The 14,713-nt window shown below is 55.1% G+C and overlaps 3 protein-coding genes across 3 annotated transcripts; 1 reads left to right on the top strand and 2 right to left on the bottom strand.

The window, feature by feature from the left end:
- Positions 1–201: 201 nt before the first annotated feature.
- On the bottom strand, positions 202–6,835 carry SAPIO_CDS0829 (uncharacterized protein; the record flags this gene model as incomplete). The annotated part of the gene is made up of 5 exons (XM_016783522.1): positions 202–526; positions 581–5,801; positions 5,899–5,986; positions 6,070–6,628; positions 6,714–6,835. The coding sequence occupies 5 exons, from the start codon at positions 6,833–6,835 to the stop codon at positions 202–204; spliced, it is 6,315 nt and encodes a 2,104-aa protein (XP_016646288.1).
- A 2,881-nt stretch (positions 6,836–9,716) lies between these two features.
- SAPIO_CDS0828 (Spermine/spermidine synthase) lies at positions 9,717–11,620 on the bottom strand (the record flags this gene model as incomplete). The annotated part of the gene is made up of 3 exons (XM_016783521.1): positions 9,717–10,133; positions 10,220–10,523; positions 10,587–11,620. 3 exons carry the CDS (start codon positions 11,618–11,620, stop codon positions 9,717–9,719), a joined length of 1,755 nt encoding a protein of 584 aa, XP_016646287.1.
- Positions 11,621–13,267: 1,647 nt separating this feature from the next.
- On the top strand, positions 13,268–14,647 carry SAPIO_CDS0827 (uncharacterized protein; the record flags this gene model as incomplete). Its single annotated transcript, XM_016783520.1, has 3 exons — positions 13,268–13,349; positions 13,428–13,776; positions 13,837–14,647. The coding sequence occupies 3 exons, from the start codon at positions 13,268–13,270 to the stop codon at positions 14,645–14,647; spliced, it is 1,242 nt and encodes a 413-aa protein (XP_016646286.1).
- Between the last annotated feature and the right edge of the window lie 66 nt (positions 14,648–14,713).

Here is a 14,713-nt window from a genome sequence, read left to right as displayed (position 1 = left end):
AAATAGAAGCGACTATATCGAAAAGTATACACACTCTCTCTCACGCACGCAACGTATCCCCATCGACTTATGCCCACCTAACCACCGTATCAACCAAACCAACATAAAGATAATCTTCCACCAAGAAAGAAAACGAAGTGAACCCCAGCTCCTCAGCTTCTTCGCCGAAAGGAAGCGGAAACGAAAGAGAGTCCAAACGGCTTAGTACCTAAACACTACACCCCTAACTTCCTCCTGCGGCTGCTGCTGCTGCTGCTGCTGCTGATTAACCGCCATCGTATCAAGCCAATTCTCAGCCTGCGGCTCCACGGCCTCCTCGCGCTGCCACATCTGTTGCGACGGCGCAAAGACCGGGAGCGCCTCCTCCGTCTCCGATGGGCGGGGCCGGCTCGAGTTGGGAGGAGTCATCTCTGCAGCGATGGGCTCGCCAACGGTCCTGCTCACGGCTCCCTCGCTCCAGAGGTCTGTAGTATTGGCCGGGAGCGTCTGGGGCTCGCTGTTGCCGGGGTTCTGCCAGAGGTCCGTGCTAGAAATCTCTAGGGAAGGAAGGCGGGCCGGAGACCTGGGAGACGGTGCGTACACTTGAGGCTCGGGCATGAGGAAGGAGGATGGCTCCGGTGCTGGCTTGGGGGACGGCTGAGGGAAGCGCATGGGAGATGGCTGGCGGGCTGGGACTCCCCACTGCTCTAGGTAGCCAGGAACCACGGGCATCTCCCAGGCGGGAGCCGGTGCCGGTTCAGGGACGGCGGGTTGGAAGTACTCTTGATAGCCGGCCACGACGGGCTCCACCCACTGCGGCTCCTGGTAGCCTGCGACTACGGGCTCAACCCAGACGGGAGCAGGGGCTGGAGCTGGCTCGGGAACAACTGGCTCAACCCAAGCGGGTGCAGGCGCCGGCTGGACAACAATAGGCTCAACCCAGACTGGTGCGGGAGTTGGCTCAGGAATTGTAGGTTCAACCCATGTCACGGGTGCTTGTTCACGAACGACAGGCTCTTCCCAAACGGGCGCCGGAGTTGGTTCGGGGATGGCAGGCTGGAAGTACTCTTGATAGCCCGCGACGACCGGCTCCACCCAAGCAGTAGTCTCTTGTTGAGCAGGCGCAGGCTGCCACTGCTCCTGCTGCTCCTGCACGTTCTCAACCTGGATTGACGTGGACTGCCACTGTTCCGGCTGCATCTGCCGCTCTTGCTCAAACACGACCGGTTGCTCCACCTGAGCGATGTTCTGCCAACCGCCAAGAGCAATCGCTTCCTCCAGTGCAGAGTCCCACTCCTCCTCACTAGCTGCAACCGGCTTATTCGCCTTCGCCTTCGCCACCACGGGGTAACTCTTCTCCAGCGCCTCATTGAGAGCAGCCTCCCAGTCAGCCTTGTCAGCAGCATTCTGGCGATGGCGAGGCTCTTGCGCCTCGACAATCTTGTCAGCCATCAACCAGTTCCTAGTAGCGCCCTCGGGTGCAGAGTTCCTGTTGTTCTCAGCCTTCCAGAGAGTAGACGAGTTAAGGGCCGGAAGAGGGTCACGCGAAACGCGAGACTTGCGCTCCATGTGGATAGCGGCGGGTTCCTTGCTTGTAGTCCTGTAGTCTGTCCGCTTGTGCTGGAGGTTAAAAAGGCCGGATGGCTCTTCCGTGGATCTAAGCCGCGCCGGAGCAACCCAGGTCATGGCGCGCTGGACCTGGGGTTTGGGGGGCATACTGGAGTTCAGATCCAGACCAACAATGATGGAGTCCTTGCGGCCGTCGCTGTCGGCATCGGCATCGTCCATGTAGTCACCAAGGACCGAGGTAGATTCTCGAGGCTTGTTCTCAACTCCGGAAGTAGGGAAGAGAGAATTCTTGGACGGGATCTTGTCGGTCTTGAGCAGGCTAGCAATCTCCCAGAGGGTCGTCTCGTCAAAGTCCTCATCGCTCCCATCCATGTCGAACTCTGCATCCGCATCTCCGGGCAACTCCTCATCGTAGTCGTCGAAGAACGAAGACGAGTATTCCTGCGACTCGAGCTGCCGCGAGCGGGCTTCAAGTGCAGCGGCTATGGCAGGTCCACCCGTAGACATGGTGCCGGGCATGGCCATGAACATGTGGCTGGGACGCGAGTTGAGAGTTGCCGTGTCGGACTTCTCACCCCATGGGAACTGGAAGATGCCGAGGGTTCCGTGGTTGTCAGGGAGGGGCTGCGGGCTCTCGAGGATATCCGGGAGCATGGTGACACGGCGGCTTCGGCGCGCCGGTCGCTGAGTCGTGGGCCGATTTTGGGTCTTCTGCTTCGCCGGAGGAGCAGTCGATCCCCAGAGACGACCGGACGAGGAATGGGCCTTTTTGGGCTTCTGCCACAAGCTAGTGCTCTCAATCTTGGAGAGGGGTTGGCCAGTCAGCGATCGCTTGCTGGCCTTCCTCGGGATAGAAGAAGTAGTCATAACATTCAAGGTGGCAGTGTCACGCTCCTTCGGCGCTGGCCTCACAGGGGCCCAGAGGAGATGGACGATCGTGTTGCGTCCAACGGCCGCAGAAGGAGCACGGGTCCATAGCCTAGCAGGTGCTGCAGGTGCGGACTTCCTTTCCTTGGGCTGATCCAGTATCTTGCTAGCCTGCACACGCTTGTCGATGGCATCATCATCAGACTCATCAGTATCCGGTGGAGTGGGGCTGCTAAGCGGGACACGAGCGACTTCGGTCGGCTTAAGCAGGCTGCCCTTCTTCGCAGCAGCTTGTCCACGTGCAGCAGCCCTGGCGGCAACCTCATGGATGGAGTCCCTCCTGGGAGAGGTCCTGACTGTTGACACGGAGTCGCGGTTGATATCATTCTGTCTTTCAAGCCAGTAATTCTCCTGCTGTCCCATCTCCTGTTCCAAGTTGTCTAAAAGTGCTTGCTTGCGACCTTCGCTTCCAACGGAGTCCCGGTTAGTGTCGTCGAGCTTCTTCAGCTTCAACTGGATATCACGGTAAGCCTCACTGGGCGATTCGAGAGGAGACGGCTCCGCGGCTCGGATGACGACCATATTCTTATTGCCGACGCCACGGAGGAGGAGTGGGGTAGGTGGCACCATCTTCCGTGACCTCGTCTTTTCCTTGCGGTCGGAGAAGGTCGGGCACTCATCACCGACTCGGCGGTGCCAGCGGCTCTCCCGCTTCGAGTCGTCCGAGAGATCCTTCGGAGAAGTGTTCAGGGCTGTTCGGCCGTCAGCGAACCACGACTCCCTCTCAGCGATATCTCCGCGTGCACCGTTAGAGTCATCGAGCATGATTGTCATAATCTCCTTGTCGCTCTTCTTAGAGACGTATGTCTTCTTCGGACCTCCCTGCTGGTGTGCGTTCCTCATATTGACCGCCTTGGCGGGTGAATGGACGGAGCCCCAGTTCGTCGTAGCATCATCATCGTACATCGTCTTGCCGTCGCTGAAGACGGAGGCGTTGTCAGGAATGTAAGGGAGCACGGGAGAGGACTGCCTCTTCTTGCCCTCCTGCGTCGGGTACGGTAGTCCCTGTGTGCTAGGCACAGGAGGGAGCCAGGCCTGGCTGACACCAGTCGTAGTCTCAGTATCGACGCTGAATTTGGCGGTGTTACGTCCGTTGAGCCCACGGTTCTTGAGATCGGAAATCTCCACGATGCTCTGGGTCTGGAAGGAGGTCTTGGTCGTGCGGTCCGACTTTTCCTTCTCAGATTCGCCATCCATTTCTAGGAACGAGGCGGGCAAGGCCGGCATAGCAGGGATGGGAGAGAGTGTGGGCTTTCCAGCGCCGTTGTTGCTGTGGCTGGAACCGGGACGGCTGGGAGGCCCGGCAGGGAAGAACATTGCCATCTTTTCATCAAATGTCATGCTCTTGGTGTCGTTCGGGAGAGGGCGGATCGGATTACCGGGGCGCTTGGGCATCGGCGCGGGAGGGAGCGGTGGGAGTTGCGTGGGGCTGCCAGGGTTGGACCTTAGGATGGACTTCTTCCTTTCCGCTGTGGCGCCGGACCTGGTGCGCTGGAGCACCGGAGACTTAGGAGAAGGAACGCCCTCATTCTCCTCAGCATTTCTTGTTCTGGGAATCGGTCGCGGCCTGTGTAAGACAGAAGCCGTCTCCGTCTTAGCATCGGCCGCTGCATTCTTGGCGGCCACCTTGTCGGCCGCACCCTGAAGGATGTTGCGAACTGTGACAGGGTCGTTGTACTCGATGTTGTTTACAAACATGACGGTCTGGACACGCTTGTTCTCGGCCTCGTTCATGAGAGTCTTCATAGCCATAGCCTTGGGGTTTCCGGGAAGGCCAGCTGCAACTCTCCGCTGGACTGCAGGCTTCTCAGGCGACGGAAGATCCTCGACTGAAGGAGGTCGTTGTCTCGATGGCCGGATATCCGTCTTTACGGAGGTCTTCCTTGGAAGAATCGACATACGGGCATCGACTTTCTGTGTCTGGCTAGGCTCCTGAGAAGGAGGGGACGGCGGCGGCTTAGGGATAGCACTGGTGCCAACCCCGGCAGGTGGGCTCCGACGACCTACCTGGGGAGGTGACGGCATTCCTGGGGGAGCAGACATCTTCTCCGGGGAGACCGCCCTAGGAAGAGCCTCCGCTTGGGTTTGTGGAGGGCTGGGAAGTCGAGGAGGCGGCGAGCTGCTCGCAGGTTGGGGTTGGACTGGCTGAGCAGTGACTACAGCCTCCTGTGTTGGAGGGGGTCGCCTCCTCTCCTCTTCCTCCCAGGGGAATCGCGGCGGGGATTGGCTTCTCTGGACCGGCTTCGGTACCGACTCCGGGGAGAATCTCGGAGGGGCCGGAGCTATCGGTCGGAAGACCTTAGAAGGGGCAGGAGTGACGTCAATGTCTAGACTCTCTGGGCGAGGTGGTCGCTGGGGTATGGTCTTTGCTGACTCGGGCTTCGTCTGGCCCGGCTTGGGAGGAGCAGGTCGAGGATTTTCGAGCTCGCGAGCGGGTTGTTGAAGTTGAGCAGGTTCTTGAGGAGTAGGCTGGGGAGCAAGCCTTGGCGACCTCCTACGGATCTCCTCCACGCCAGGAGACAGCTGCGCAGAAGTTGTGACAGCGGTCGGCACCGCATCCTCAACACTTAACCTTCCGCCGGAAACCTCGTCAGCTGACGGGGTTGTAGAAGCAACCTCCTTTCTCTTGACACTCTGAGATCGTTTCATGGCTTCCTCGGGTGTAATTGCGGGAGGCTGAGGAGCGGGTCGCTTGGCGATCAGACTGGAGTCTCTCTGCAATGCGTTCTGATCCCTTCGCTCCCTCTCGTTCTTGGCGGCGGTGGCCAAGTCGACGGTGGCGATCTTGTTGAGGGGGTTCTGATCGTCAGCTCGGTTTTGCAGGATGGGTCCGGAGATGGCAAGTTTCGTAGCCGCAACTCCACCAGCTGGGCCCTTGCCGAGATCAAACAGGCTCTTCTTTGGTCGAACAGAGTTGGCTCGGCCCTCCGAAGGCTTGAGCTGCTGCTGCTGCACAGGAGGAGGGGTGGTCTCGGCTCGCATTGGCGGGAAGAGCTGGCCCTGGACAGGGAAGCCACCAACCCCGGTGATGGCTTGTCCAATGATGGGTTGATCAATGGTCGGGAGACTGTTTTGCTCAACGGGGCTTTCACCGGAATTAGGTCCTTCACGACTCGGCGGAGTAGGGAAGGCGGAGATGGAAATAATTTCCCCTCGCTTCACGTCTTCGTAGCGGCTTGGAGGGTATTCTGAAGACGCGGATGACAGGGTTCGGCTCGGGAGGTCTCGAGTCGCAGTTTGGCGTGTAGGTGAAGGCGCTTCCGGCGGGCTCGAGAAGGGGCGAGAGTTATTCAGTGAAAGAACGCCACAGAAAGCGGCAATGATAGCTTGATATCCGGGTTAGACTCGATGCTCTTCGAATGGTCTACCAACTTAAACTGCGCAAATAAGACGACTTAAAAGGGCTTCGCGACGGAAACTTACCAACAAGGATGGCCAACGCGGCGGCGGGGAGAGCAGTTCTCAGGATTAGGGGGATGCCGGTAAGTCCCAGGTGCATTGGGATACTCGCCTGCGGCTTATAGTCAGTATTCCCGCCTGCAACGATAAAAGAAAAGAATAAAGATTTAGTCTCAAAAAAAAGTGAGAACTTACTGCCAGCCAAAAACCATAGCCGGCCATAGTCAGCGTGACGCCCTTCGCCTTCTCCTCGCTCTTTGCATCATCCTTTGCATCCCTAAGCCCACCAGTGGAGAAGAGTCGAAGAACACACGCCGTGAATACGACGGCGTCGACGATGATGGTGGTAATAGAAATGGGAAGAATCTCGGTGGTCGTGACGCAAGCGGGTTTGAACTGAGGCCTCTGCATACCAACCCACACGGCGCCGACTATAAATCGCACGAGCAAGAGACCCTGGGGGATGAAACGCTGCGTTGCGGTCTTGGCCACGGCGGCAGTAGCCCACAAGAAGTATTGCAGTAAAGCGGTCCTCGCGATCTGGTCGAAGGCGGCGGCGATGACTGTCGCGACTTGGCAGTTGGAAGGGGAGGAGGGGTCGATTGCGGTTGCGATGAAATCGATTCCAGCCCACAGGGCTGCTGAAATGAGGGATATCGTGAGGACCAGCCTCTGGCCGTCCTTGGATAGAGACGTTGTCTTCCCCCTAAACATAAGAAAGGCAGCTGCCGATGCCCCATTTATGGCGATACCACTACAAGTATTCCAACCCGCGCTGTTAGTATGGCATCGAATAGAACACTCTCTTTCCCAACCTAGAGATCGTAGGAGCTACTGACAAGGCGAACGCGGCGACGAGAGCCTGAGTATCTAGGGCTGATGTCGCTTGGTTAATGCCGGGACTGATGGCAGCTGGAGTCACCGGGTTGGCGACCGGAGGAGTAACACCTGTCGTCGCCATGATGACGGCAGAAGCCGACTAGCGGCCGTAGAAAAAGAAAGAAAAAGAAGGGATAGAATCGAAAGCCCAATCAATGGGGGTCTGAGAAAAAAGAAGAATGAAAATTAAGAACGAGAGTTCATGAGGTCGGACTCGCGGCCACAGACAAGAAAGGAAAGGAAGAAACGATGTTTTAACGCTAGGAAATACGGACCATCTCAACGGTCAAAGATGGTGATGTCTAAATCACGACATGGTTAAACGAACAACATGCCGGGCAACGTCGACGATTGCCTCCCTCACGATGATGATTCAAGATGGAGGAGAAGATGTCAGTAGGGAGGAGGGAGAGAAACACGTTAGACGACGGGGCCCACACAATGCAACCGCAAAGAGCGGACTGGTCCAAGGTGGGATTGTCTACTACCAAAACACGCAAACATACAAAGTAAGGGGGGTTCAGGGTCCAGGGACATCAAAGAGCAGCAAAACGAATGCTGGGCTCAAGGTTCACGTTACAACTCAACCATAGCAAGTACGAAGTAGGGACCCAAGAGAGGGTAGCCAAGGATGAAGAAGAGTGACAGGCAAGGCCATGATTGGGAGATGGACCGACCCCAAATGCAAGGAAGATCAAGAGAAAACCATACTGAGGGGGAAAAAAACCGCCGCGGATACTTCGTACAGGCCAAGTACCCCCGTGTTTGTACGGAGTAAGAATCTGATTTTCTGTGGAGGTCTGAAGCAAGCAAGGCGGACTCGCGTGCCCCTCTCAAAGACACACACACACACACACTCTCTCTCTCTCTCTCTCTCTAAAAGTACTTGTACGATACCTCAATTGTGGTGTGTTCTTCAGCTCAGAGCCCGTCTCAGAGACAGAAGAGCCGTGAGAGAAGGTTTTGGCGGCAGACATTGATTGGATTAGAATGCAAGGCTGACAAGGGGAAAGTGAAGTCAACCAGTCGTGAGGTTTCACTTGAAACCCGAGATGTCGGAAGCTAGCGGGGCGTCGAGCATGGCGAGCCAGGGTCGGTCACTCGGCAGCCCATTTTGGCTCTTGGCTGCAAGGTACGAAACGGTGGAGCGTCCACTGATTATCCACCTCCTTGTACTTGGACACGGATACACGGTGCCGTCAAGCAGTGATGATAGTGGCGTGGTACTTGGCAACATGCCGCACCTTCCTTGTTAGTAGCAATGGCCCTTGTCTCTTACCTTTTCTCTCTCTTTCTTTTCTATGCAACGCTTTTCTCCTTCGTCGATAGCAAATGGATAAAATTTTAGAAGAGTGTTCCTTGTCTTCAATTGCGATTAGACTTTCTCTTGTTCCGCGCACGGGCTTCCCGCTTCGAGCGAGGTCGAACAACAGAAACTCCAGATGGCAGGTCTGGCAGGCTTGATGAAGATGCAACTGCATCCGAGAGGTTCTGCATAGTAACCCTCCCTTTCCTGTATCTGCGCCTGTGCCTCTCGCTGTGGCCCCTTTATTCCCAAGGAGGGGCTGAGAACTGTGGCTCGCGATCCGGAGCGAGGGACTTCCAGAGTGAGGGGCGGCATAAACGATGGGTGATCATGATGGTCATGGAACAATCATTGTGTTTAAGCGGAAGATCCCGAAGTAGGGAATCAGGAGGTGCAGGAGATGAAGATGAGGAAAATGGGGGTTGGAGATGGAGATGGAGATGGAGCGCTGACTTAAGGAATTTCGCTGGTTGATCAATTTCTTTGCTGATTTAAGTCTACCCATAAGGTACTCAATCCGTCGTGCTTCTCTCAACTGTCGACAGGTGTGTTGGCGAATCTAAATAACATCGACATCACGACGGACGACGGACGACGGGCGGATGATCGAGCTCTCCCTCAACCTGAGGAGCTTGAGCTATATTCTCATTTCCGGCAAGTCCCCGTATCAGTCTCGATCTCCCTCTCTGCGATCATTCGGCGTCGTATCGCATTCTTTGGTTTCCCGACAGACTTTCCAGATGCTCGGTGCATCTCCCACCCACTGGCTCTTCCAAATCATGTCCTGACGATCAACCCCCTCTCCTCTATCTCTCCCTTCTCCTCTGAGCGAGAGATCTCCAGTTCTACAAGTAACGTAATTCCCGAACCAGAGCACACCCAACGGATTTTCCGTGGCACATCGAGCTGCGCTTCACTGCGCTGCTCTCTCTGATCGACCCCAATATCACCCTCGCGTAGCCTCTAGATGCCCACCTCCCACATCTCCCACGGTTAGCCAAAATGGAAGAATGTGTAGAGCTGGAAAATCTGCCTCAATCTCAGATAGCCATACCTGTAGAAGCTAAATATAAGATGGTAAATATGAACAATAGAACGCCTTAAAGTCACGCGAAACCTGCGGCCCGACACGAAGATCTCTCAACGCCCCGACACCGCCTAATAACACCAGCGACAAGAAAAGACGAATGGTGCACAATATCGATCTGCCATCTTCTCGGATAAGAGAATCCTCGTACGAGAGAAAATAGATTAGATTCGTGAGCTCTTGCTTATACATTGATGAGTGAGAGAAGAGATGGCCGCTCTGCTCACGACCATTTGTTCTGCTCCCCTCAGAGAATATCAGATATACTCAAGCCCCGAGTAATTACGTGAGGAATTCCAGTGTCAGGACCGTTATCTCATGCGGTCGGAAGCCTGTGGCCAGGTCGATAAGAGTATGTAGTACCTGGAAAGAGAAATGGGGACAGAAATGAGGTGTCGTGAGCATTTGAAATGACTCTAGACCAACTTGTAACTTAGTGCGCGTCTATTAATCCAACATTCTTGCAAGAATTGCGAGAAAGAGGGAGAGTAACAGATATCGTCATCACCAACGTCGTACACACTACCCAAACCGCCGGGCTACCGGGGTATACCACCCAAGGCCTCTCCATCACCACATCTCCCATACCTTCGCAGGCAACACAATTCTCATAACATCCCAATGCCCAACAGCACTCTTCTCCTGCTCCCCCGCCAACTCCTGCGTGCCATTCGCCATCAGCAAGCCCACACCCTCATCCCCAGCCGTAGTAAACTCGGACAGGTCTACCTCGTGCTTCGGCACAAGGAACATCTCGCGAGACCTGCTCCTCAGGAAATCCCCCGCCACGGGCTCCCTGAACGCCACGGGGTCGCTGGCGCTCTTCCTGCAGAAGATGACGGCGTTGATAAAGTCCTGGCCGGACTCTTCCATCTCTTCGGCCGACGGCTTTTCCGACTCGCGGAAGACGCGGCAGGATGGGAAGACGTGGCGGATGGTTTGCATGACCATTTTGGGGGCCGGAAGGAGGAAGTCTCCGGCGTAGTTCTGCGAGGAAGATCCATGAATTAGAGTCTTCACAAAAAAGCATCAAATATAGACAGTGTTTCGGATTTTTTTTTCTGAACACTTACAATGGCAATAACACCGCCGGGCTTCAAAAGAGCATGAAGCCCCTCAAGGAACTCGAGCGTGAAAAGAGGCAACGGTTCAGCACCGCCAGTAAAGACGTCGTGAACAATGTAATCAAACTGTTCCGTCGACTCCTTGGCCAGCTTCTGCGTGTAGCTGACGGCATCATCGATGACGGCGGTATGCTTCTCCGGCAGCTGGAAGTACTTGCCCGCGAACTCGTGCACCACGGGGTCAATTTCGACAATGGTGGTGTCGATGCCGTGAGCGATGAGGGCGGCCGGCGTCGTGCCAATACCGAGCCCGCTAGTAAAGTTATAGTTAGCAAAAAGGTGATCCAGAGTAAAACAAAACAGGGAGTCGCCGTACATTACAAGAGCTTTCGCCTGGCTATCCTCAATAGGCTCCGGCACCTCCACAAGCCTAACAGCCTCCAGCATAACAAACACGCTATAAATCGGCTCAGCCACAACAGGGCCCGCAAACTTGACCCATTCCCCTCCAAGAAGGCTATGATCACATCGTAAGACCCTATATCCGTGGTCGACGCTCTCAAGCACCGAGATGTACCCGGTGAGCGACTCCTTGCGGTCCAGGAGCAGCCAGTTGTCGGCTTCCAGCTTTGCCTGCAGGGCCGTCGTAGCCGTGGGCGTGGGGAGGTGGTAATTGAAGAAGGTGGTGTGGATGATGGCCGGGATGGTGAGGAGGATGAGTCTGGAGGGCGCCAGCACGGTATAGATGGCTGCTAGGATCATTTCCAGACCAATTCTGGTCAGGAAGATGGACCGGCCGACATAGTGCAGGAACAACCTTAACGACAGATTCTCGATGAACTTGAAGTACAAAAGCGAGACGAGACCGGGAGCCGAGTCCCCGAGGAACTTGGGCAACGGCTTCAAACTCATTCCCTCCAGCAAGCCCGCCACGCAAGAGGCCGTGAGCACCGTAACGGGAAACAACGTGAGCGATTCAATGACCAGAGGACCCCATCTCGCCGTCAAAAACCCGCTGAACTGGCTCAAAAAGAACTGCACAGTTGGCGCGTAGATGGCAAACACGGGGATCAGCTTGGCAGGACCCACGGGCAACGCTCGCTCAATGAACACGTTCCCGGCCCATCCCACAAAACACGCCGCGGCTGTCAACTTGGAATTCCAAACGGCCGCGGGGAGCGAGCCGAAGACGGGAGATAGAGCCTGCTGGGATGCGGTGGAGCTGATTCCGAGGAGGGTGAGGAGGAGGAAGGGAACGAGATAGCGCACTACGCGTTCGGTGCTTTCCTTGGCCCATGTCTGCTCTTGGGCTTTTGTTGCGAGGCTTTGGAGCTCCTTTTCAAACCTCTCGGGCGTAAAGCCCTCCGGAGCCGGTCCGGGGTTCTTGGAGGATTTGCTTTTGGGCGGCATGGTGAAAGTTTAGTTTTCCAATGGGCAATTCCCTCCCGGCCCAGCTGAGGTGAATGAGGCTTGGGGCCAGAATCAATGGCTAATAGAACAAATCAACGAAGGGAACTGAAGGTGAAAATAAGAAAATATATATATATAATACACAAAACGAAGACAGAGCTCAGCTGCCCCTCACAGATATGACCCGACGATTGTTTCAAACAGCCCGCTGTTCTCGAGGTCTCAATGGTGGAATCGCTCTCTTTGGTTCACTGTTCTGTTTCCCCTGTCCTGGGAACGTGGCACGTTTCGGCGCGGTGTCTCAGAGAGGTCCGAACACCAAAGCCACAATTGATCGTGGCGCGTGAATAAATCCTTTGGTCGTTCAAACATCAGATGTGGCGTCAAGCCCCTGTTTGGGGTTCAGGTCAATTGACTTGCGAGGTTCAGGTCCACGGAACAAATCCACCAATCATAGGCGAACTCTGTCAGGAACTCGACCTCATTGGTAAGAAGTGCTTGTACTAGTACATCTTTCGGTTCTTCACAAGAATCAACGTTCAAGACCACTCAGCACTCGAGGTTGAGATGGGCATATCATGACAACCTCATTTCCGACGAAAGAGTGAGAAGAACGACTTATCCCAAACCATCTATTCCTAAAAGCTCCAACAGACATGCAAGTTGGCGCGAACATACCCTCCTTTCGGCCCTCCGCTCGTATGGTCGTTTACATTCGTACTCGATCTTTCTAAGCCACCGCAATTAATCTATATCCAATATCTGGTCCTTTACCTTCCATTGGGCTGCCCACACCCCCATCCTTTACGGCATATCCCGATCTCGTGTAAGATGTTGCTTGATTTGATTGATTTACGAGTGTAACGAGCTCGATTCTTTGGCCGGTTAAAAACAGGAACGTGGATGACTTCATTTAAGTGCCTGAGTGAATCTCACAACTCCGCAATCTATTGATCGGGGAGTCGTTAATCCGGCCTAGCATCTACTCATTTCATCTCATATTCTACCCAACGTTATATCATTTATGCTTATAACACGCCTAGATATGCAGGTAAGTTCCTGGCTTTGAAAGATGGGGTGTTCAATGTTTGTATGTGATCAGCAATCTCCAGCATCGGTGCAAAAGAAGAGCGCAAGAAGCCGAAGGCGTACAGATGAGTTGTAGACTCATATGAATCTATGTCCATAACCAGTCTCATCTTTGCCGCTAAGGATTGCTACAATACGAAGCGACGTCGGCCGCCTGTAAAGCCCCACGACAACCGGAAGGTGGCCATTCAATATCGGCGTAAATGATTGCGGCTCGGAACCGCTGCACAAGCTTGGTAATGCTCCTACAGATGCGAATTCCCGGAACAATGCTGTCACGAAGGATTCGCCGTTGGAGCAACTTCTCGTCCGATGTCTCCGGCCGGAATTTTCTTCTCTTCGCAGTTTGGGTTTTGCTTTCTCTAAATATATCTAGAGTCCCCTTCTTTCTTTCGATTTCTCATCCGGGTATAAGAGGCGGCTGGTTTCCAGGTTGAGGAGGAAGCTATATCCGAATCATTAATCAGCGGTAGCTCCTTACGTCTTTCCTTCCCTTCCATCATCGTTTTCTATACAACTCGTTGCACCCCCCAAACCTGCAAGGTCTATCCAGTCACCATGCGGATATCTATGATAGCCAACCTCCTCTCCTTAGGGAGCTTTGCCTTGGCGGCCTCCAAATGCAAGACCAGGTCCATCAGTAAGAACCATTCTTATCCACATCTCCCTTCACCGAACAAGACTTCCCTCAAGAACCCGCAAGCTAACAATACCCCAGCCGAGAAGATTGAGGTCCTTGACCCAATCCACTTCAAAGATCTCGGTGCCGAGCGCCTCAAAGTCCGCTACGGCCCCTTCCTCGTCCCGGGCGTGCACGACCCAGAGACCATGGGCATGAAGAACTTTGAAGGCCCATTAGAGGTCCCCTGCACGGATTGCTACATCACCAACTTCCACGCGGGCCTCGAGTTCCAAGACGGGTCCGTCGCGAATGCCGACACGGGAATGTGGTTGCACCACACCCTCTTGGTGGACTTTAGTGAGCCGGACGTTACTTGCGATGAGGCACCGGCGAGGCTTTTCGCTTCGGGGAATGAGCGGACTGTGTTGGACATTTCGAACAACGGGTATGTTAATATGAAGTCAAGGCCGCCCCCCAAAAAACTGGTTACTCACTTCGCTCGTAGAACCCGAAACGTAGGCGTCTACTTCAGCCCAAACGCCAACATCACCCACACCACCGAACTCATGAACGAATCCGCCCTCCCACGCGCCGCCTTCCTCACCATCGACTACGAATTCGTCCTCGCCTCAGACAAGTCAGCCGCCGCCAGCTTCCGCGCCGTCACCCCCGTATGGATCGACATCGCGGGTCTGTGCAGCAACGCCGAGTACAACGTGACGCTTGATGAGCCCGTATTCGATGCCGAGATTGTGTGGGAGTCGACGATTTCGGGGGAGATGCTGAGTGTGATGGGGCATTTGCATGATGGTGGGGTGAGACAGGATGTTGGGGTCAATGGGGAGGTTTTGTGCGAGCATGTGGCTAGGTATGGGGAGTCTGCTGGGTTTATTACGCATGTTGGGATGTATGGGGATGAGGACGCAGAAGGGCAGGAGGGGGGTCATGACCACGGAGATGGATCGCATTCTCATGACGAGGGAGAAGCCGGCCATGACCATGGAGAGGAAGGCGAACCAAACCACGATCACGGAGAAGGAGAAGGCGAGGCTGGCCACGAACATGGCGAAGAGGAGGACGGCCACTCCGACGAAGGCCACGACCACGGTACCGACGGCCACATTCTGCACATCTCCTCCATGAGCTCCTGCAAGAACCTCGGCTCCATCAAGCCCGGCGACGAGCTGTCCATCAAGGCCTACTACAACCTTACGCAACATACTCCCATGGCCGGGCACCACGGCGGCCTGGAACCCGTCATGGGAATTACCATGGTGTATGTTCTTGAGGATGAGAGCGAAGAGAGCGAAGCCTAAAGGATCTGGTGGATTCTACATGATACTCGCTGAGGCGAAATGATGCGAGCGTTTCTCATCTCGAAA

This window comes from Scedosporium apiospermum (genome assembly GCF_000732125.1).
Source record: "Scedosporium apiospermum strain IHEM 14462 chromosome Unknown SEQ_SAPIO_0033, whole genome shotgun sequence".
In the NCBI taxonomy this organism is placed as follows: Eukaryota; Fungi; Ascomycota; class Sordariomycetes; order Microascales; family Microascaceae; genus Scedosporium; species Scedosporium apiospermum.
The sequence above is the reverse complement of the archived record's forward strand: the minus strand, read 5'-3'. Positions and strand labels throughout refer to the sequence as shown.